The 24,695-nt window shown below is 40.2% G+C and overlaps 1 protein-coding gene across 1 annotated transcript in view; it reads left to right on the top strand.

Moving 5' to 3' along the window:
• Nucleotides 1-22,806, top strand: part of ACYP2 (acylphosphatase 2) — a 175,621-nt gene extending 152,815 nt beyond the window's left edge. Inside the window, exon 4 of the mRNA XM_032877781.1 lies at nucleotides 22,237-22,806. Coding sequence (XP_032733672.1) covers nucleotides 22,237-22,351 — 115 coding nt within the window. The 3' untranslated portion in view covers nucleotides 22,352-22,806. The remainder of the gene's footprint in view (nucleotides 1-22,236) is intronic.
• Nucleotides 22,807-24,695: the final 1,889 nt, after the last annotated feature.

Raw genomic sequence — 24,695 nt, 5'->3', positions numbered from 1 at the left:
ATACTTAGGCACAGATAGGTGACTTCAAGACTGCACAGCTAGGAACTAAGGTAGTAGCTACTTGAATCCCAGAGGACTAAATCAGGCTCTGGCTCAACAGTCCATTCTTTTAAACCACCACTTCACAGTGTCTTCCAGATCACAAGGTCTGTGTAATCTAGTAGGAGGAGTTTAACGAGTAAATATTTATTTTTGAAACTGAAACAACTTGGATTTTCAACAATAGGATGTATGTACAAAGGGGTCCATCCATAAAATGCAAGATTTGAGGGACGTTTAAAAAGATGATGTAGAGGGCACCTGGGTGGCTCAGTGGGTTAAAGCCTCTGCCTTCGGCTCAGGTCATGATCTCAAGGTCCTGGGATTGAGTCCCACATCGGGCTCTCTGCTCAGCAGGGAGCCTGCTTCCTCCTCTCTCTGCTTTCCTCTCTGCCTACTTGTGATCTGTCTCTGTCAAAGAAATAAATAAAAATCTAAAAAAAAAAAATGATGTAGAGATTAGATTGATCCATTGACATAAAAGCAAATTGTCTTAATATTATTAAGTGGGAAAGATTACAACAGTACGTAGGCTACTAGTGGGCACCTGGTTGGCTCAGTTGGTGGAGCATGTTGCTCTTGATCTTGGGGTCATAAGTTTGAGCCTCATGTAGGGAGTAGTGATTATTTAACCAAATAAAAGAAACAGACTTTCAAAAGTAGGCTCCTAAGCATTTTAGGTCAGAACATTGGGGAGCACATTACTGATCACTGCAGTGTCCCCTGCTGAGGTGGATAAGGCTTCTCCCAGTCTGCTCACCACAGAGACCCAGGCAGCCACCACCAGTGAATCCCAGGTGGCCGTGGAGGTGAATCCTCTTTGTCTTTTGAGTATTTGCTCTTTGATTCCACTGCCAGAATCCACTCACCATGTATTTTTCCTTGATTTCTCTCAGTAACTCTTACATTATTCTCTTGTCTAAGCTCTTTGTCTATCCTTTCTTTAAACTCTTTCATCTCTCCACTTATATACTGGACCCTCGTTTTCTACTGCAATTATCCTTTTCTTCCACATCATCACTTTTTGCTTTTCTGTTAGTATACTTCCATAAGCAAATATGTTCTATTATATACAGTCATGTTTTTAAAGGTTTTCTTTAGATCCCATATTCCTCTCCAGCTACTGTCCTTTACAGCACATCTCCTGGAGAAAGCTCTAGATAGTGTTGGTTTGTACTTCCTCCCTCTCCTAGCCCCCCTACAGCCCCTTCCAGCAGGCTTTGCCATCCACCTCTATGCTGTAACTGGGCACATCTGGTCTCCTTGATCTCCTTGTTGAAGTCAGTCATCAGTTCTTAGGCCTTGTGTTACTTAAACTCCCCGAAGCCTGTGAGACTGTGGAGACTCTGGTCTTCCTTAGATCCTTTCTTCCCGTGGCTTCTAGGGTACCAGAGTCTCCTGGTTTTCCTCTCCTCTCTCTCACCACATCCTCTTAGCCTCTTCTGGGGGCGGCCATTCTGGCTCACCACTTCTCTTCCCTGTCTCCATTCATTCCTCACGTGTTGCCATCCAGCCCATTCCCAACTGGGAACTTGTTGGCCTACATATGATGTTAATATTATTAACATGTTAATATTATTAACATCATATGTAGGCCAACAAGTTCCCAGTTGTTAACCCTGGGTTCAGTCTTTCCCCTACATTCCAGACTCGTATATACTGTTGTTTACTTGAGTGTCTAAGAGGCATCTCACGCTTCACATGTGCAACACAGAGTACTTGATTTCCATGCTGTGGCTGAGACTGCTTGCTGCCCTCCAGGAACCATCTTCCCCTTCTTCTGCTGTAATGCTAGTGACTTCTACTGGGCCTATGGCCACTCAGGATAAAGTCAACGTGGCTTACATTTCTCAGTCTCTTGTATAGTGTGATCTAGCCAATAAAACGTAATTGGAAGTACTTTGTAGCCACTTCTGGGAAATACTTATTGTACCATATTTACGAACTACACTTTAAGGCAGTTTACCGTAAGACACACATTCCTGGCCCCTTTGTTTACCTTTCCTCCATTCTGCCGCCTAGAATACAAACACAATGGTTGGAGCTCTAGTGTCTGTCTTGGGTAAGGAAGATGAGGACAACATCCCAGAGCTAGCGGAGTGGTAAGTTGAAAATGTGTCTGAGGATCCCTGAGTTGTCACATCAGTCCTGGACTACCTGCGTCCAGGCTTCCTTCCAAGTGAAGACCTCCCTTGTTCAAGCCAGTGTCACTGTGCCCCACAGCTGAATCTCTTCCTACCCAATACCTTCTCCTGTGTATTCCATATTTTATCTTTGGCCTATCAGAGAACATCCCTCCTTTCACATACTAAGCAATTTGGAATATTTGGGAAGTCAAGGAAAACTTTCTTATATATTCATCACTAAACGTGTAAAGTTAGTAGAAAAGATTTGCTTTTACACAAATTTGTTCACCAAATACATTTTCTAGAATATATTTGTATCTAATGAAGATTTATACTGCTTTTTTCTCAGGTTATTTTGAATGAGTTCTAATAAAAATGCATTTATGCGCTGAGATTATATTCCCCTCCCAATGGATGACTGTCATCATCTGATTTTTTGTGTTGACGTGCTTTCATATGACAGGCCTGAAATAAAGTACATTCTTCCTGATGCATGTCATGTCCAAATAGGAATTGTTTCAGGCTAGGGTATCTTGAACCCTTTAAGAAGGCTAGGTTAAGTTAGTTTATAGTAAAAGCTCAACACATATTTGTTGAATGAATGAGTAAATAAATAAAGGGTATGATTGCCTATAATTCTTCAGCTCTACAGAGTTATTGGGGTAATTTTAAACAAGCTCACAAATTCTTTTCCACTCCTCTGCCCCTGAATATGGGTGATCCTTGGTGACTGGCTTCTGTCAGACAAAATGCGGTGGAGAGGACAATGAGCGTCTACCAAGACTAAGTTTCAGCGTAATCCAGGTGGCCAGAGAATGTGCTCAGGACCGGAGCAAAGCAAGCGTAAAGAAAACGATAGCCTCATTAACCTGTCTGAGGCAATGATGTGCTGAGTGAAAAGCATTAGGTGATGAAGAGTTTGTAAAAAGGGCATCTATATTATCACTTCTTCAATGTTTCCTTGGGAAGAAGGACTGTCCGTTTAGATTCTCTAAACCAAAATATGCCTAGACTGGAGAAAGCAATCTAATGTAATTCCATTTCAGCACACTTCCTCAGGTGGGAAATTCTTGCACAAACCGATGATATATTTGACAAATACAGCACCTGTAGAAGACAGGGTCTTCTGTCTTATAAGTTGATCTGTGAATTTGGTTAGCATTTATTTGTGCCTCTAAACCGGATCATTTCAGAGAAAGCTTTTAGGATCAATTTCCTAGACCACCAAAGACTGTGGGCGTCTTCACCAAGGTAATGATAACTAAAAGGATTCTAGAGGAAGCTGCTAGCTAATTTCGTTCTTTCTTTGATCCAAGTGTCACTGTAGCAAGAAAGTGTGTCTAATTAGAAGAGGCTCCCAAACATTAGTCCTCATCTGGATGATTGCCAGACCCAGTGTCAGGGAGGCCAGCCAGTTCCTTCCACAGTAGGATCTATCTACTGACTTCAGCTTTGTGCTTGTAACTTTGGAAACCTCATACTTTCAATTCTCCTGAAATGCAAGCGTATCACGCTGGTGAGTTTGGGTTTATATGCCCAGTTCGAGCAGCTTCATCTAAAAGTCATTTGGAAAACTAAATATGACAGCCATCTACTCTCTAAGAAGCTTTCGATTCAGAAGAGGGAGATATAATTAATTAAATGGCATTTTTATCCGAGTGACTAGACGTTTTTTGATCATTTTATTAATGGTGTCAGAGAAAGAGAGCACATCTTAGAATGCAGTAGTAAAATGAGGAAGCATTTTACTTCAGGGAGGGATCATCACCTGTCTCTCAGCGTCTTCCATTACATCTTCTCCCTTCCCCCCTCAGCCTGTAGTCTGTTCTTCTTTGCCCTTTTCAGCTCACTCAATAGACCAATAAAAGGACATCATCAATATATTCAAGTTGCCTAAGATTCATCAGATTCCTTTATGAAAAATATAACTGTTTAAAGTCATTTAGCAAGCACACACTATATAAGTTTTTTTGTTATTAAGGTGACAATATATGCAATTTTAGGTTTTAAATTTTAGGCCAAAGGGTTCATTGGGATTTAACAATGAGTGTTTTTGACTATCTGCAAAAAAAATCATTAATGTTAAGAGGATACGTATTTTTCTCCTTCACCTTCCGTTTTGCTCTTTATTTTTGTAAAAGGAGGAAATGAACTGGCATATATTTTTATGAATACAAAAAGGAAAACCTTTTGAGGGGAAACGGGTCTTTCTGAATCTCTTATAACAGATTGAAATTTATGAGCATTGAATACATTAGTGCTGAAAAATACTCAGAATGTAATACCCAAGTACCACTCGTGGGTGGCCGCTTATGAACTGAGGCACTTCAGTGATGTTCTTACATCCTATCATGAGCCTCCCTATGAACGGAATCACGCAGATTTAAAGAATAAATACTCTTCTAGGGGAAAATGAGAATCTAAAATTTTTTTTTTTTTTTAACCCTGGTAGGTTCAGAAGATAAGCCTTTTCCCTAATTATAAAAAATCCCAATAAAGAAAAGTTTCGCTATTTTGACTCCTTGGTGAATATTTAAAGGCCTTACGGAGGTCCCCATCTTTAGGGTTAACAACATGTAGTGCAATAAACTCTGTCACAGGCGATGCTCTTAAAAGAAATCCTGACAGTCTTCTCTCCATGAACATGTTTGTTTCACATTTTCCACCTGTCAAATTGCTTGTTCTTCCGGTGGTTCCTGTGTTATTGCCTGCCTCTCCATTCTCCTTCGAACTATTCTTGAGATTGAATTCTGCGCAAATTGTTTTCAGTGACTGTCAGGGAGATGCTTCATAAGTTGTCTTTAAAGCCTGCGCACACACCTCCCCACGAGGCTTCCACTCCACATATGCTGGCCTGGACTGGGAGAGCCTATACTCCTCCACAGCAACTCTGGGAGAGCACTGTATGGGAGCTCTCACCCAGCACCACACTCAAGGTCTCTGCCCTGGCCAGCCCCACTCTGTTAAGGGGAACCCCCCAGCTCCAAGCTGCCATGAGAGCTCTTAATCCCCAAGTTCAGGGCCATCAGCAGACTGGCAGTCAGCAACAGAGACCACTGCCCTAAAGAGTCATATCTTTAGGACCTCGGAACGTTACCTGCCTTGCTTTAAATGGAAAAATATCTAATAAAGTCGATGGTAAAGAAAAACTTCATAAATAAATCTCTACCCTCCTTTCCAATAATTTCCTTTAAAAAAAAAATCAAAGAAACAGTATCAGCAAGGGAAAAAGAAAAACCTTTCAGTTTTGTTTTTATACCTCACTTTGTTCCCACATGATTTAAAGTGATTTGCCAGAAAATATAAAAACTATAATGAGAGCGCATACATTTATTTTTTTTTTTAAGATTTTATTTACTTGACAGAGATCACAAGTAGGCAGAGAAGCAGGCAGAGAGAGAGGGGAAGCAGGCTCCCTGCTGAGCAGAGAGCCAGATGCGGGGCTCTATCCCAGGACCCTCAGATCATGACCTGAGCCAAAGGCAAAGGCTTAACCCACTGAGCTACCCAGTGGGTTTAAATGTACGCACCCTGAGAGTGTGTACATTTAAAAGTGAAAGAGGACCGGGCGCCTGGGTGGCTCAGTGGGATAAAACCTCTGCCTTCGGCTCAGGTCATGATCCTAGGGTCCTAGGATCGGGCCCTGCATCGGGGTCTCTGCTCAGCAGGAATCCTGCTTCCCCATCTCTCTCTCTCTCTCTGCCTGCCTCTCTGCCTACTTGGGATCTGTCAAATAAATAAAATTAAAAAAAATAAAAATAAAAGTGAAAGAGGACAAAAAACAAGGGTGGGAACATAAACTAGGGCCAGGAACAAGGCTTTAAAAAAATGTATAAAATAATAACCTCTGCTCTGGGTGGGTCACAGTTTGTCTAAACTGTCTTGTAGCCCTCTATCAGCTAATGGCATCACCCCACTCAGTTGGCTTGTGAGCATTTTTTAGGCGGGGGAGGTGGAGAGGTCAGGGTGAGGGGATGAAAACACAGTGGAGTCTGGCCAACTCACTTTTCATTTGGCTTCATGTAGGAGTAGATTTTAACATATCTTGAATAGGAAACGCCCTAGACTGTGTGTTATTAAAACAATCCTCCTCAAATATTGTTCTTCTGAGACAAAGCGCTCATAAATATTGGAAGGCATTGAATTCAGAATCGAGGCAGGCTTGCTTGCCAAGAACAGAACCTTAAAGATATATAAAGCTCCTCTGTGTCTCTCCTCTCCCTCAGCATCAGACAGCTCAGAAGATTGATCTGTTCTCGCTGTCTACGTTGCTTCACGTCCCCCATTCCTGAAGCCATTTTAATCTGGCTTCCACCCCACCACATCACTGAGGCTGATCCTGCCAAGGTCCCCAAAGCATTTTGCAGCTCCGATTTTATTTAGGTCTCAGCAGCATCTGGAAGTTGACTTCTCCGTCTTTCTTAAAATATTCTGTGGCCTGGGTTTTCTTCAACGCCATACTTTGTGGATATCTCCCTGTTCGCCAGTCATTCCTTCCACCTGTCCTCTGCCCGCTTCTACTTTTCCACCCGCCTCTTCAATGTTGGTGTTCCTTGGAATTCAGTTCTAGTGCAGAGAGGAACTCCAGATCTGAGCGAGCCCACAGCAGGGTTGCTGTCTTACAGATTAGTTTAAAAACAAACAAACAAACAAAAAACCTCTGTATCCCTTAGTGTAGAAGTTCATTCAGTTCTAGTTCACTGAATAACAGCAGTGGTGGACATGGTACATTGCCTTGCTCAATCATGGTTCGACATTCCCTCTGGTGCCTTTCCTTGACTGCAGAGGCGAGGTAGGAAACCTGGTTTCCTCACTCCCTTGCAGCTAAAGCCTCAAAGGAGATGTAATTTCATCCATCAGAGGTCCTCATGTGACATCTGAATTTGAAACTGATCTAGGTGGAAAGCGAAGCGGCAGGCGTATCTGAGTCATGCACTTAGCTGGTATGATGATCCTGCAGATCGTCCTGGGCTCTGGAGCAATCCTGGTGGACTTCCTGATGCCTGGAGTGCAGTGAGAGTAGCAGGGTCATTAATGCAGTGATTTCGGTGCCAGCCTCCTGATCCCCAGCAGTTTCCCCCATGGGCTTGTCACACAAAAAAATTGTCCAAGGCTTAGCAAAGGAGATTAGGGAGTGTCTTTCAGGGAAGTTCTGGGTATTCTCTGCAGGTGGCTTTCAGGAATTTTCTGATTCTATACAGATGTGCACCTTTAATTTTCTACTAACAAGGCGATTTTACAACTCTAAGGTAGAAATTTACTTGTAGCCAACTAAAGAAATGCAAATACTTCTTGTTCATAGCAAAGCAAATTACTTTTTTTCTGGTAGATAGAGAATTGACTCTTGCCCCTAAGAAAAGGCAGTCCCAAACACTTTTTCTTTAATTGCTCTAAAACTACACTAATATGGGGGCCCCTAGGCAGATGTGGTTATTGAGCACTCGCAGTGTGGCAAGTTTGAATTGAGATATGTTTTAAGTGTAAAATACACTCCAGAATTCAAAACCTCAATATAAAAAGTATGTAAAATAGCTTGCTTTATTCATTGTTTGTATGGATCATACACTGAAATAGTAATTTGGATATACTGAACTAAAAAAATGTCAAAATGAATTTCACCTACTTATTTTTACTTTAATACGGCTCCTTGAAGATGCTCATCTTACGGCTCTTGGGCAGTCCTGCCCAATTTCAACCAGGTTCCGCCCTCTTAGCCAGATGAGTTCAGCATCCCTGATTGTATGTATTTATATACATGCATATGTCTACATGTGTATGCGTCTCTCAATTCTCTTTTGAACCAGATAGAACCTGGCAGATGCTCTGTCATCAATGAATGCATTGAATAGAGATATTCGACACAAGTCATTTTATATTTGCAGGAGAATCTCAGTTTTAACATTTTACTCTTTAGCAACCAATTCTACAGAGTTGCTCCAACAGACCTGATCTAAGTATGTTCTTCCAGCCCTCCTAGTGATTTTGTAAGGACCAAATTCCCTTCTGAAAGCGCGAAGGTGGTTTTCATCACCTGCTACAGCCCCCTGATACAATAGCTAAAAATGGAGGGTTTCCTAGGTTCTGCATACTGTCTGAAACACTTGGCAGATGACCTCATTTCATCTTCAGTAACAACTCAGAGGCAGGTAACATACTCTCCATTTTACCGACGGGGACACTGAGAGTTGACGAAACTTGCCCCACATGACCAGCGGGGAGGTGGTAGCTGATTCGCACTCCAGCGGAATTGATCCCCAAGTCTTCCTCCAGGACCACTGTGCCATTCTCTCTTGTCTTTCTCCTCCATAAAACAGAAAGGAGAGGGTAACTGTCTCTTGGCTGACCTGAAAACGGCGGTGAGACAGAGAAGCCAGAGGCTTCAGTCATGCCCTCACTTCTGCCTCTTATGCTCCCAGGCCCTTTGATCCCCATGTCTGGTTTTGAGAAGCCTGGGCAGCTCTTCCAGACTCTCCCAGCTGGGGAGGTGGAATGACACGCCCTTTCCCCCTGCAGCAGAGCAGTAACGCCAGTGGGTTTTCCTAGTGGAACTGCACTAGAAGTACAGGACTCTGACCATCACAGACCATCATAGCTTGCTTAAGAGGCTCTCCGCCATCCTTGGCAAAGACGGAGAACAAGTATACTGTAGCAACTGTTATTAAGAGTTTATTGTGTGTCACATGTTGCACTGGGCAGTTTCTATACTTTCTCTTTAATTCATTCAGGAGCTCAGTAAGGTGGGGGCTACCCCTATTTTAAAGAGGAGTAATCTGGGTTCAGGTTAATTATGGAAGTGCTGGGATTCCCTTGATAATCACTGAACACTTCTCTGCTCATGGGCTATAGATGAGAGAAATTTTAGACATTACAGTTAATATTTAAACGATGCTGGGGGTGGGGTTAGGGGTGCCAACACTACACTATTCGAAATCCATGTATGACTTTGGGATCCCCAAAAACTTAACTGCTAATCCCCACTATTGACAGAAGGAAGACTTACTGATTACAGGAAGAGTTGATTAACACATATTTTGTATGTTAGATTATATACTATATATTTTTTAACATTTTGAGAGAGAGGGAGAGAGTGTGAGAGAGAGCATGAGCTGGGGGAGGGGCCGAGGGAGAGGGAGAAGCAGACTCCCCTGCTGAGCAGGGATCCCCAAGCAGGCTCAATTCCAGGACCCCAATATCATGACCTAAGCTGAAGGCAACCACTTAACTGACTGAGCCACCCATGTGCCCCTGACTATACACTCTACTCTTAAAATAAGCTAGAAATTTTATTAAAATACATTTACAGTACTGTGCTATATGAAACCCTCATACAAGTGAACCTGTGCAGTTCAAATTCATGTTCTTCAAGGGTCAACTATATAGTAAAATACCATTTAAAAAGCTTGTATCAATAATGAACAAGTCTATGGCATTATTTGTCCACACGTAATGGAGTAAGAAACATGCTTAAGAAAGGAGAATAGCAAAAATATTATGTACTTTCCTTCCATTATTAATGCTATTTTAAAAGCTTAAAATGGGCAGGCAACTCAATATTTTCCAGCATGCACCACGTTTGCTTTTAATTCATTAGCTGTCTCTTCTTACTGTCTGCTTTCTTGCTATGGTCTACATTTTACACCAGTGCTGCAAAGATATCCGAAAGGATTATTCTGCCCCACTTCAGACCCAGGAAATAGAACCGGTATGAATTATTAATAGTGTTGGCTTTCTAGTGCTTTAATTCCACCTCTTTGTTTCAAGAAGGATATTAGTTAAATGGAATTTTTCTTGTCATGCCAGGAGCTTACTACATTTTGTAGGAAACACTAAATGTTACTTCTATTACTTGAGTAATAGAAGAGACAGTACTATGTTGATTTTCACTTATACTTACAATGGATTCTCCATACACTGCACTCCCTATATCCTTGTCAGTGATCAGTTAATAGGGCAATTTTTACACTGGACTCTTCAGAGCCCCTGGGTTTCCCCAGAGGTGCTCCAGGTAGAGCTGGGAAATGGAGGCCTGAGGGGGAGTTTCTGCACCTCACCCCCAACCATTCTCTTACTTCAGAGAAGCACGCACTTCTACAAGCATCAAGCTTTCATGAAAGATTATGTTGGAAGGGATTCTTCTTTTTAAAAAGTTTAAAAAGCCTGACTACAACTACGACAGTAGGCGTTTGCACATCTTTGGAATACTAAGAATAATGTCTAAAGATTTTTGTACATCTGAAGATATACAACCAACTGTGCCCTGAACTTAAATGGTGGCAGGTTGTGCGACTGGGTTTACGGACGGACTTGGCCCTCCGGGGGTGTTCTAATAGTCACTCAGCACTCTGGGTGAAGTCCGTTACCATGCTTTCTTATGTAATGAGTAAACTTAAAATCACAAGAATTCGGAGGCTGGCAAAAATAGGTGAAGAGATTCCACAAATAAACTTGGTTCATGTGCTTACATGCAGGTATTAGGTCAGACCCACAGACCTTCAGCTTCCTCTAAGCTTCCTCTAAGAGGATGAATATAGTCATTACTCGTGTTATTTCATAGGGACTGCCATGAATTTTTATCATTTTCCTGTGATAAGAGCAACTCTTTGTTTACCTTTCAAAGTGTGTTAAAAATGGGAGTGTTTTGTTTCATGTGAGATAAAGTCAGAGTTAAAATGTTGTGCCTAGGGCTCCCTTCTGTGTGTGGACTGTAGAACACCTGAGAAATGCCCCCCTTTCTCATGCATGGAATCTCTAGACTGGAAGAAGGCAGGCAGCGGACTAAGGGATTCATTCAGTACATATCATATTTATTGAGTGCCCACTGGCATCAGGCACCATGTGAGATGTTGGGGAGGCAACAGTGACTCAGACTCCTACTCTGCCTTCTTAGAATTTGCATTCTAATGTGGAAGAGGCATATAGTGAACACATCAAGAATTACATAGACATAGCAATTACAGAATGTGATCATTCCCATGATACACATCATAGTTGGGGGCAGGGTCCTTTTTAGATAGGGGCAGTCAGCAAAGGGTCTCTGGGAGGGTAGAAACCTGAGTGCATTTTAGAAGGCCACAGCTGGCCTCTTTGCTGGCTGCTGAGGCCATAAATGTGTGGCGTTTACTATACTTGATAGAAAATGTGTGCCATCTGCACCGAACAGTCAGAGTGCCCTGGAAACCCCGAGGGGACCCATAGTTGGTGCCTACCTGAGCAGGAATGGAAAAACACAACATAGTTAATTTATTAAATGAATAGATTTTTCCTTGGTCATCTTACATTTATCAGCACCATGTTTTATTCATTTTCTTTTGCACAAAGATGGCCTGGAGAATACTTAACTACATGCAAGATTCTTGTCTTTTGCCATTCCACACAGAAATTATTCTTATAGCTATGTATAATCCTCATCAAACATGTAAGAGATGCATCCATAATGAAATTTTCTCTTCTATTATTACTTTATTGTGGTTTTTTTTTTTTAAGATTTTATTTGACAGAGAGAGATCACAAGTAGGCAGGGAGGCAGGCAGAGAGAGAGAGGAGGAAGCAGGCTCCCTGCTGAGCAGAGAGCCCGATGCGGGGCTGGATCCAAGGACCCTGGGATCATGACCTGAGCGGGAGGCAGAGGCTTTAACTCACTGAGCCACCCAGGCGCCCCGATTATTACTTTATTGTTAAGGACAACTTGATTTAGGTAAATAGAAATTAGTTTCATTTGCAGAAACTCTACGTACAGCATTTAAAATATATTAGAGTGAAGGGAGAACATGACTATCAAGTAACACGACTCATGTTAATAGAGTTTCCCCTTAACATCTTATCCTTCCGTTTTTATTAGTTGAACTGTCTTATTTTGTTTTTTTTTAAAGCCTATCAGTGGATCATATTTCTTAAATAGAAATACCCGAAAGATATACACACGCAAAGCAGACTGAGATTTACCGCAGAAATATGAGACTTCAGTGTCGCTCAAGCAAATGTCATTCACTCGTCCTTCCAACCATCCATCAGTATTTGTTCAGTCTACTAACCTAATAGGTAAAATATGCTGGAGCAAGAGCCGCGTATGCTGGCCCTGTCCTGAGTGAACAGTGTTTATGATTTTTTCTTTGCAGACTAAGGCAATTCTCTTGAAGGTACGGACATAGCTAGAATGTGGCTTGATAGTCTACAGTAAAGAGTTTGAAATTATCCAACCAAGGTGATAAAAATGGATGACAGAACAAATTCTGGAGAACTACATAGGGTGGTTTACCTACGAACCCCAAAAAGAAAACTATTCCACTAAAGAACTTGAGTAAGGCATCTGATTACAATGAAGATGTCTCTACTTTCCCTATATTCTAGTTTAAAAACATGACAATTAAAAAGCATCTTGTTCAAAATAGCAAGAAAAATAGAACATATTTAAGTATTATCAGGAAATAGGACCTGAATCAAGTAAACTGTAAAATTTTGATGAGGAGCATAAAGACTTGAACAAAAGCAGGAAAAATTGTTACTCTTGATGACAAGATTAAATGTTAGAATGCCACTTCTTTCTGAATTATTTTAAGACTTAAAAGGAGGGCCACCTGGATGGCTCAGCAGGTTAAGCCGCTGCCTTGGGCTCAGGTCAAGATCCCAGAGTCCTGGGATCAAGTCCCATATTGGGCTTCCCCTGCCCTGCGGGGAGTCTGTTTCCCTCTCTCCCCCTGCCTGCCATTTCCCCTGCTTGTGCGGTCTCTCGCTCTCTCTCAAATAAATAAATAAAATCTTTAAGATTTAAAAGGGATTTGAAGGGGATTTAAAAGGGATTTGAAGGGATTAAAGTATGCTAAAATCTAGTAGACCTCTAGATAAACAAGGACAATTAGAAATAGAATTATTAGGTTAAGGGATGGGGAAGTATAGGGACTGGACTGCTGAGCATTAATATATATTCTAAGGCTATAAGAAATAAGATGGTTTAATGCTGGTTTAGGGATTAACCAAAGGCATCAATGGATTTAAATAGAATGTCTAGAAAAATATTCAGGCACATACACAGATTTAATCTATGATTATAGTTGGTCTGGGGAAAATAAACATTCAGAATTAAGACCTCTTTTTCATACCATGCAATCATATAATTCCAGATGGATTAAAGATTTAAATATAAAGAATAAAGTCATATTTTCAATTCAAGATGTTACATTTGGAACATATGCATTTACTTCTGCTCCCACCTAAACCCCACTTAAGTATGAGTAAAATTGATTTTTTTTTTAAGGTTTAAACACCCACAGGAATGAAAAATGGGAGAGAAAGCTACAAAACTTTGAAAAACAAGGCAACAAAACTTCAGAAATCAGACGAGCTAGTGACTTGAGTGGTAAGGGTCCAGTGGGAGGAGCAGAGATATGGCCCTTTCAACAGTGGAAACACCCCAAGACTCAGGCCACTGGATGGGAGCAGAAAAGTGGGGTCCATTATACAAGGATTTAAAATTTGTTAATAAGCTATTCTCTCCACCTCCTACACTATGAAGTAGCTTCCCTGCCCACCTAGGTGGAAGCCAGAGTTTCATGCTCTAGAGAGGGTCTTCTAGGAACAGCTGAAAACAGTTATTCAGTGAAAGTTACACAGTGAATATTGAGGCCTTACCCTTCTTCCCAAAACACACACAGCCAAATTGATGGACTCTAAGTGGGATATGAGACACACCTTCCCTGAAGATTTGCCCAGACCAAGAGAAGAGATACAAAGATATCAAAATTAGAGGCTTCCCCATGAAATGGTTTATTGACCTCTCTCTAGTAAACCTAAGACCACAGCTCTGCCTCTGGCTTAAGAGAAGTCCATTCTAGGTTGGGGGATGGGAAGTCCTGCCTTCCATTGTTCACTCTAGGAAACATCTGAATGAATTGTTAACTCTGCCTCTAAGATGGGATGTCCCAGTGGAGAAGCCTTTGGCCCAAACAAGCACTGATCCTTGGCCCCACTGGTCCCACCTATGCTGTAGGACAGATGTCCTACAATGCAGGCAGCATGTATACTGCTCCTGGCCATCTGGTCACCCTCAGGGGCTCTCCCTGCTCTTCAGCAAGAACTTCCATAGCAATTATTTACACCTTTTCACTCTAATTCCTCAACCCTAAACCTCAACTTTATCTGTTACTTTACTAAGAAATGGAGGCTGTCTTACGCCAATATCTCTTCATATCCAAGTTGCTCTCATTTTCTTGACTCCTTCTCTTACGTACAGAGAAGATGTGGCCTCTTCTCTAAACCTAATGAGTACTTAATGATCCTGTTTCTTCCAACCTGCCCTGGAGCCTTGTCCAACTGATTACCACTTGTCTTGCATCTTCAATTCATTCCCTCTGCCCACTTGTTAGAATGTGTGCAGTAGCGCTGAGATGTGCCACTCAGCCTCCCTTTCAAAACTGAGGGCCTTATTCTCCAGATACTGGGAGTGCTGGTAGAAGGTGGCCCTCAGCCATCAGCCCACTTCAGGAGTTGCCTCAGTGGAACGAAGTCACCATACTGTCACACCTCCTTCTCTGGGCAGCTCTTCTCTAATGACTGGCTCATGGTGGGAGTGGGAGGTGGGGTGGATATTAAGAACCTGCCCTCTCACTGTAAATTGGGACAACACTGAAGGGTCTTCCCTGCTTCATAATTCCTCATGTGTTGGCTGAGGTCTTCAATGAAGCTGCATCTCACCCAGCCTCTCCCTCAGTCCAATTCTGTCTATTGTCCTTGCCTCCCACAGTTCTTGAACCTGAGAGCATCTCTACAAGCTAGTCGCCATCTCAGAGTCTGTATCCCAGGCTCCACTCTCTATGACAGCAATTCTGTAAGTCATGGACATTTAAAAGTTTGATAGGGAGTACCAAGTTTCCCTTTCAAAAGGCTGTACAAATTTGCATTCCTATCAACAATCCAGAAAAGTGCCTCTTTTCCCACACCTTAACTGTCATTATTCGATATCAAATTTTCAAATATTTGCCATTCCATAAGTAACAGATGGTATCTCATTCTTGCTTGATTTGTATTTTTAAAATTATGAGTAAGAGAGAATATTTGTACATATTTATTGGCCCTTTATATTTCTTTCCTTTTCATCTGTTCATTCTTTGACCATTTTTTTATTAGATGGCTATATATTTGTATACAAAAAAATTGCATTTTTTGTATACAAAGATTGAATTTTACTATATATAAATTGTGACTTAATACAAAATGAAAAAATGCTTTAAAAGTAACATATTCATTTGTTGCATAATCTGTGTTAACATTTTTTTTATTATGTTAGTCACCATACAGTACGTCATTAGTTTTTGATGTAGTGTTGCAAGATTCATTGTTTACATATAACACCCCATGCTCCATGCAATATGTGCCCTCCTTAATACTCCTCACTAGGCCAATCCATCCCCTACCCCTGTCCCCTCTAAAACCCTCACTTTGTTTCCCTGAGTCCATAGTCTCTCATAGTTAGTCTTCCCCTCTGATTCCCACGCCCCATTTTCCCCTTCCTTCTCCTAATGTCCTCCACGCTATTCCTTATGTTACACATATAAGTGAGACCATATGATAATTGACTCTCTCTGCTTGAGTTATTTCACTCAGCCTAATCTCCTCCAGTCCCATCCATGTTGATACAAAAGCCAGGTATTCATCCTTTCTGATGACTAATATTCCATTGTACATATGGATCACATCTTCTTTATCCATTCCTCTGTTGAAGGACATCTCTGCTTTTTCCATCTCTGTATATTCCAGAAGGATATGCTGCTATGAACATTGGGGTATATATGGCCCTTCTTTTCACTACATCTGTATCTTTGGGGTAAATACCCAGTAGTGCAATTGCCAGGTCACATGGTAGCTCTATTTTTAATTTTTTGAGGAACCTCCACACTGTTTTCCAAAGTGGCTGCACCAACTTGCATTCCCACCAACAGTGTAAGAGGGTTCCCCTTTCTCCACATCCTCTCCAACATTTGTTGTTTCTTGCCTTGTCAATTTTTGCCATTTTAACTGGTGTAAGGTGGTATCTCAATGTAGTTTTGATTTGAATTTCACTGATGCCTAATGATGATGAACAGTTTTTCATGTGTGTTAGCCATTTGTATATCTTTTTTTTGAGAAGTATCTGTTTATGTTTTCTGCCCATTTTTTGACTTGATTATTTGTTCTTTGGGTGTTGAACTTGAGAAATCCTTTATAGATCTTGGATACTGGCCCTTTGTCTGCAGTGTCCTTGGCAAATATCTTCTCCCTTTCGGTGGGTTGCCTCTTTGTTTTGTTGACTATTTCCTTTGCTGTGCAGAAACTTTTGATCTTGATGAAGTCCTAAGAGTTCATTTTCACTTTTGTTTCCCTTGACTTTGGAGACATGTCTTGAAAGAAGTTGCTATGGTCGATGTCAAAGAGGTTACTGCCTATGTTCTCTTCTAGGATTTTGAAGGATTCCTGTCTCATATTGAAGTCTTTCATCCATTTTGAGTTTATCTTTGTGTATGGTGTAAGCAAATGGTTCAGTTTCATTTTTCTGCATGTGGCTGTCCAATTTTCCCAACACCACTTGTTGAAGAGACTGTCTTTTTTCTATTGAGTTTGGAAAACTGCTTTGTCGAAGATTATTTGACCATAGAGTTTAGAGTCCATATCTGGGCTCTCTGCTCTGTTCCATTGGTCTATGTGTCTGTTTTTGTGCCAGTACCATGCTGTCTTGGTGATCACAGCTTTGTAATATAGCTTTTCAAGCAACGTGATGCCCCCAGTCTTGTTTTCCTTTTTCAGCATTTCCTTGGTGATTCGGGGTCCTTTTTGGTTCCATACGAATTATAGGGTTGTTTGTTCCAGCACTTTGAAAAACGCTGCTGGTATTTTGATCATGATGGCATTGAAAGTACAGATTGCTCTCGGCAGCATAGACATTTTTTTCGGCAGCATAGACATTTTAACAATGTTTATTCTTCTGATTCATCTTTTTGTGTCTTCTTGCATGTGTCAATTTTGTGTCAGTTTCTTGCCTGAGTATTCTGCAGTTCCTAGAATGTAGATCCTTCACCTCTTTGGCTAGGTTTATTACAAAGTACTTTCTGGTTTTGGTGCTATCATAAATGGAATCAATTCCCTAATTTCTCTTTCTGCAGTTTCATTATTAGTGTATAAGAAAGCAACTGATTTCTGTGCATTGATTTTGTATCCTGCCACATTACGGAATTGCTGTAAGAATTCTGGCAATTTGGGGATGGAGTCTTTTGGGTTTTCCACATAAATTATCATGTCATCTGTGAAGAGAGAGAGATTGACTTCTTCTTTGCCAATATGAATACCTTTTATTTCTTTTTGTTGTCTGACTGCTGTTGCTAGGACTTCTAGTACTATGTTGAACAATAGTGGCAAGCGTGGACATGCTTGTCATGTTTCTGATCTTAAGGGAAAGGCTCTCAGCTTTTCCCCATTGAGAATGATCTTCACTATAGATTCTTCATAGGTGGATTTTATGAAGTTGAGGAATGTTCCCTCTATCCCTATACTCTTCAGAGTTTTAATTAGGAAAGGGTGCTATATTTTGTCAAATGCCTTTTCTGCATCAATTGAGAGGACCATGTGGTTCTTCTCTTATTAATTTGTTCTGTTACATTGATTTGTGAATGTTGAACCACCTTTGCATCCCAGGGATAAATTGCACCTCGTAGTGATGGATAATCTTTTCAATGTACTGTTGGATCCTTTTAGCTAGTATCTTGTTGAGAATCTTGGCATCTGTATTCATCAGGGATATTGGTCTGAAATTCTCCTTTTTGACAGACTCTGTGCCTGGTTTTGGGATCAAGGTAATGCTGGCCTCATAGAAAGAGTCTGGAAGTTTTTCTTCTGTTTCTATTTTTTGAAATATCTATTCTCCTGAAGCTATTATTTTCTTAGAATGTTTGGTAGAATTTCCCAGGGAATCCATCAGGTCCTGGACTCTTGTTTTTTGGGAGGTTTTTGATTACTGGTTCTATCTCATTACTGGTTATTGGTCCATTCAGGTTGTCAGTTTCTTCCTCTTTCAGTCATGGAAGTTTATAGGTTTCCAGAAATGCATCCATTTCTTCTAGGTTGTTTAACTTATTGGCATATAGCTCTTGATGATTTCTGATGATTGTTTCTATTTCCTTGGAATTAATCGTGATCTCACACCTTTCACTTATAATTTTATTATTTTGGGTCTTTTCTTTCTTTTGGATAAGTCTGGCCAGTGGTTTATTGATCTTATTAATTCTTTCAAAGAACCATCTTCTGGTTTCATTGATGTGTTCATTGATGTGTTCTGCTATATTTCTGGCTTCTAATTCATTGATCTCTGCTCTTAGCTTAATTATTTCTCTCCTCGTGCAGGACTTAGGCTTAATTTGCTCTTGATTCTCCAGTTCTTTAAGGTGTAAGGAGAGTTTGTATATTCGGGATTTTTCTATTTTTTTGAGTGAGGCTTCGATGGCTACGTATTTCCCCCTTAGGACCGCCTTTGCTGTATCCCATAGGTTTTGGACTGATGTGTTTTCATTCTCATTGGCTTCCATGAATTGTTTAAGTTCTTCTTTGATTTCCTGGTTGACCCAAACATTCTTGAGCAGGATGGTCTTTAGCTGCCAAGTGTTTGAATTTCTTCCAAACCTTTTCTTGTGATTGAGTTCCAGTTTCAAAGCATTGTGTTCTGAGAATATGCAAGGAATAATCTCTATCTTTTGATATCAGTTGAGACCTGATTTGTGACCCAGGATGTAGTCTCTTCAGGAGAAAATTCCATGTGCACTCGAGAAGAATGAGTATTCTGTTGTTTTAGGGTGGAATGTTCTGTATATATCTATGAGGTCCATCTGGTCCAATGTGTCATTCAATGCTCTTGTTTATTGATTTTCTGCTTGGATGATCTATTACTGAGAGTGGCACGTTAAGATCTCCTACTATTAATGTATTCATATTAATATGAATTTATCTTGATTAACCGTTTTCTTATGTAATTGGCTGCTCCCATGTTAGGGGCATAGATATTTACAATTGTTAGATCCTATCCTTGGATAGACCCTTGAAGAGTCCTTCTTCATCTCGTTACAGTCTTTGTTTTAAAATTCCTATTCTAAGATTTGGAAATTTCTCTAGTATTTAAAACTTAGCTTCAATGCCACTGCTATCACAAAGCTCTCCCTGAGTACCACCTTGTCTAGAAATTAACCCCATCCAGTTCCTTTCCCTTTATATTAAAATCACATTGCTCATCACATTCTGAATTATAGATATTTTTATCTTTTTCCAAACTTTTCCATTAGATTCTGAGTTACTGAGGGAAGAAACCTTTTAGATATCTGTGTATGCATCCCAATATCAGGGATATGCTTTGCATACAGTGCTACTTAAATATTTATTGAATTGAAATGAATTAACAGGTACAGTTTGATTATGTGGTTCTTAACTAATACTCTTCATGAAACAAGGAAGTAAAATTAAAGCACTTTAGCTAGAACTCCTAGATCTGCCATCTCCAGGCCAGAGCCATACCTATAAAGGGCTGACTTCAGGAGCAGCACACAAATCAAGTCTTAGGGCTTGTACCTTAGGGCTTGCAACATGACAGGTGACCAGACACCCCCAGGGAGTAGGTAGGTCAGGGAGATGGTTCCTAGCAACTGGGGTGCCAGGCTTGGAAACATGGTACAAAGCGGCCCTCCATCAGATACAAATACACATTATAAACAGAGCTGATCCCCGAACAGCACAACCATTCTGCCCCTACCAGTGACATAGATTTCTTCTTGACCATACTTCTGGCTGATGAAGTTCTTAATGATGTTGAAGACCAGCTACAAGTAGGTAGTCAGACTCTCAACTGGCTAAATACATGGAGTTATCATCCTAGGTGGATTAGTCATTGCAACTCAGGGAGCCATTAGTACTGATTCACTGGTTACAGTTGCTCTCCTCTAATTCTCTCTTGAGCCCATTTAAACACAGCTTTCACCCACCAACACTGTTCTTAGTGAGATCATCAGTGACCAGTGTGTTGCCGCTATGTTTAATTCTTAGTCCGTCCTCACCTTACTTGACCTGCCAGCAGCATGGACCCTGTTGATCCCTCCCTGTTCCTGGAGGGCTGCATTTGACTCCTGGCACAGGATGCCCTTGCAGCTTTTCTGGATGCTGCTGCTTTTCTTTGCGGGTTCTTCCTTTGCTTCCTGGGCTCTGAACTTTGTGGTCCCCTAACGTAAAGCACACGCCTCAGAACTCTTCCCTTTTCTATATTCATTTTCTTGGCGATGCCATCCAGTCTCATGCCTTCAGTACTGGCTACCTGCAGAAAAATTCCAACTTTATCTTCTCCAGCCAAAGATCCAACTGCTGTACAACGTCTCATGTAGGTGTCTGCTAGTTAACTAGCTCAGTCAGCATTCCAAAACTGCACTTCTGATCTCCCCACCCCCAACCTGCTCTTCTCACAGGCTCTCCATTTCAGTGAATCACAACAACCAAGTAGTTTTTCACCAGTAACTCTGGTGTCATCCTTCAGTCTTCTCTTTTCCTCAGACCATGTCCAGTCTGCCAGCAAATCTATTGACTGTACCTTCAAAATACATCCAGAATCTGACCATTTTTCACACACACCCCCCCACTGTTACTATCCTGAGCAAAATACAGAACTGTTCTGCTCTCTATGGACTATAACATACAGGGTTAATGTGTCAATCAGAGTTAAAAGTCTATATAAAGAACTTTTAACACAATGCTGAGCAAAATGTGCTCAATATATTTTTGTTTTTATTATTTCTGGTTTCAGACCAGATTTCAAGGAGATAGGACTAGTAAAATTGAAGCCCTTGGCTCCTTTTAATGCAACTGAATTTTCTTGTTCAACACATGCAATTTCAAGTTTTAAGATTTTAACAGAGTTGAATAAAGTAAGATGTGTTACTGAGCTTAGCTTCTTAGAAGGAAAAACAAAAAAATTTAACTTACCACAAACCTGTCCCAAGAGCCAAAGAAAGGGTTAAATAGTACAATGGCAATTTGAGTCATTGGAATCCTCTAGCCTGAGTAAGAGTAATTTTCAGATAATCTGACACCTTTAGCCTACAAAATATTTTTAAATCAAGGTTATAGGAGATTGTTACTTATGATATCACACAGCTGTGTATGGTTCTGACTTCGCAACCTGAAAGAACTTGGGGGACAGGAGCAAACTGGTTGACTATTTCTATAGCAACAGCTGGGTAATAGCCACCACTTGTATAAAACTGCCTCATACTGTTTACCTGTCGTCTCACTTCATTGGTCATCCCAACTAATTGTTAATAGGTAGAAAGTCTGGAAAAATCTTTAGCAGTAATATCTGAAATGTCAACAATATTAAAATAAGCCCGAATGGTATAGGAAGCATCTCAGATAAGGCATAAATTACACATATATATTTTGCTAATAAAAACCACTGTACTACAGAAGCAGAAAAATACTTTCATAGGATTTAGCTTGTCCCTTTTTAATGTCACTTTGGTAATATATGTAGTAAGGTTTTTGAATAGATAAAGTTCATCTAATTTCATTTTAATGTTTGTGGAAAATCACTTTCTTTACACTTATTTTTTCATTTTTTTTCTTTCAGTCTGTACAAATTGTGTGTGTGTGTGTGTGTGTGTGTGTGTGTGATCTACTATGTGCTGGATAATGAGAAAAAACGATGAATTGTTTTTATTACACTTTAGAATTGTAAAAATATAATCCTTTTGCATTTAAGAGCTAGGTTATAATGGCTTCGGATGTTTTAAGAAGGGGGAAATAACTCCAGTATGAAATCATCAGTTAACTGTGCTTAATTTGCTATTAGTTTTTCTTTGTCCAAATTTGATTATGTATTAAACTCTCTGGTCCTCTGATACATACATGATGTACACAACATAACAGAATTTTATTTCACATTAGATGTAAAAGAGTAAACTCCCATTGGGACCTGGGGCAGGATTATTTCAGCTAGTCCATATACATGTTATATGCTAATATTTATTTTTTATAGGATGTCCTGATAACACATTATATGCTAATTTTTGTTTATTTTTTGTAGGATGACCTGGCTGTGCAAAGTTGGAAGTCCTAGCTCTCGCATTGACCGCACGAACTTTTCTAATGAAAAATTCATTTCTAAACTTGACTACTCAGATTTTAGTATTCGATACTAATAGAAGAGAAATAAAAATTTTAATGCTTATAATGCACACTAGATATTCTTAAGTCTGTATTAGAATATTAATAGACTAAGTTCAAAAAGGAACTTTCTGTTCTGAAAGGTGCAACAGAATGTGTTACTAAAAATGTCTGACACAAAGTTTTACTCAACTATGTTTTTAAAAAGTAAAAACTTCGCATTACAAAACATTTAATATGAACATTTAAACTTGCTAATGGAATCTTTAAGTCTAATGAATGTTCTAGCAAACATGTTATTTGGCTAGGCTTAAAATAAAGCTAACCATTTAAGGATTATTTGTCTGAAATGAATTCTAAAACCTTCTGCATAATATTTCATTATTGAAGTTGAGTCATTTGTTTAAAATAAAGACCCAGTCATTAGATATAAATGTATGATGATTAGTATAACCATAAAGTCCTATCAATAAGGAATTAATTTTTAAAATCCTGGTTGAGGTTGGAGCTGCTTAATGCTTCCTATGAACTATATGGTTCTGTATAGTAAGCCGGATAAGACCCCACAATTACAGTATAACCAGCAGCAAGATTTGTGTCAACAGCTATCTACAATGAATGTCCTATTAACCAGAAAAGGAACTGAGAGTCTAAATAAATCATCCTGTCCTCTAACCTTGACCTATCATTTGGGGATTTTCATCTGTAAATGGTAATTAAGGAACAGAATAGTTTAAGGGGAAGGTTCATTTCTATATCATAGAATTACACTCTTGAAAGAGGAAGATCTTTAACTCCAAATGCTGGGGAGTTTCAAATGTTACAGGTCTATACATGCATATATCCTTCAAGGATTTCCTAATTTTTCTAACACTGGAATCCTTCATGAAAACAACATTTTACATGAAGTACAACAGCACAGCTAGTATGATTGAAATGGGCACAGAGTTCCCTGCATGCCTGCACGCTTGGTCTCACTTGCTCTGCTGCAGCTTGTCGGCCTTGCACAATTTCACACACCCTAGGAATACACATTAGAAACCACCATTCCACCTAGGGAACTGATCTCCACTGCTCCTCTCCATGGTGTGGAGCAAGAAAACTTCAGGCCTCTCTCCCTCACCTGCTGCAAGATTAGAACTGACAAAAGGAAATGAAATGGGGCTGACGTTGTTTCTTTGAAAGGTTAACTCTATGGATAATGGTAATATCAAATATACATACGACGGTACAACATCAGTGAATGACAAAGATATTTTTTAAACTTTCCAAGAACACTTAAAATAATAAAGAACTTTCCTGTTATTCTAGTGTTATCATCACGTTGAGTATTATACTCAACATGTGTCAAATATTATACTTGTGACACTCATTTGAATTTTGCTCTCCTTTTATTTCCCTACTCCTTCCTGTTTGAAGGCATAGAGAAAAGCTTTTGTGTTCCCTAAGCTCCGGGAAAGCTTTGGTGCTAGTCTCCTAAAGACAACTTCTCTTCCCAGGTTTTAATTTTAAAGAGGGCAAGATGTTATGAGTTGAGAACAAAGATAAACACTTGGCCTTTAACAGGTCAAAGAGAAGCAGAAGTGGCAAGAGCCAAGGGTAGGAGGAGATTATCCAAGACTTTGGAAAGGGACCAAAGTCTGTGGGTTTCCCAAGAGATGGAGACCTGCATGTTTTTTCCCTAGTGGCCCCTGTACAGGATGGCTGCACCTGGCGGTGGAGGGGGGGTGTGGCAGGAGCATCCAGAAAAGTGGGATCCCAGGCCCAGAGAGTCCTGCACCAGGCAGGATTCCTGTCCCCAAAGTGCTACAAAAACACCAGTGGCTTGGACAGTCATCCTGGCACCTGGAATGGACTGGAAACCAGGGAAGTCTTTCCTGAATGCTCTTTCTGCATAAGACCCTTTATGTGGTCCTTCCGGAAGATGGTAGAAAACCCCAGGGATGACTGAGAATTAACTTCCCACCTCTCAAGATGGGACTTGAAACAGCCTTGATTTGATTTACAGCAAACAAAATAGACATTTCTTGCACACTCAAGTTTGAAACAAAATCTATCTCTTTACCCACAGGAAGACTAAGTGATTTCAGAAAAACACCATCTCAGAAGTGACACCAATATGTCACTTTTTATTACCTCAATACCCTCTGTTAGTTCCCCTGCCAGATCTCTTTGTAAGAAAATCATACTTTGCTGGCACAATCTCCTAACTGCACAAAGAGAACCACATTAGTCAAGGTTGCTTAGTGATGATCACGTAACTAAATTCTATTACTGGATGAAGAATGTTGTAAATAATGATTAAAAGTAAGTGTTCATGAATGGGTAGAAAACGAGAGGGGAAAAAAAAGGTAAACCGTGTTATTGAGACCAGGTAAC

Source organism: Lontra canadensis, unplaced genomic scaffold (genome assembly GCF_010015895.1).
Source record: "Lontra canadensis isolate GAN:19392208 unplaced genomic scaffold, GSC_riverotter_1.0 scaffold61, whole genome shotgun sequence".
NCBI classification, from domain to species: Eukaryota; Metazoa; Chordata; class Mammalia; order Carnivora; family Mustelidae; genus Lontra; species Lontra canadensis.
Note: the sequence above shows the minus strand (reverse complement) of the source record. Positions and strands in the feature narration are given on the sequence as shown.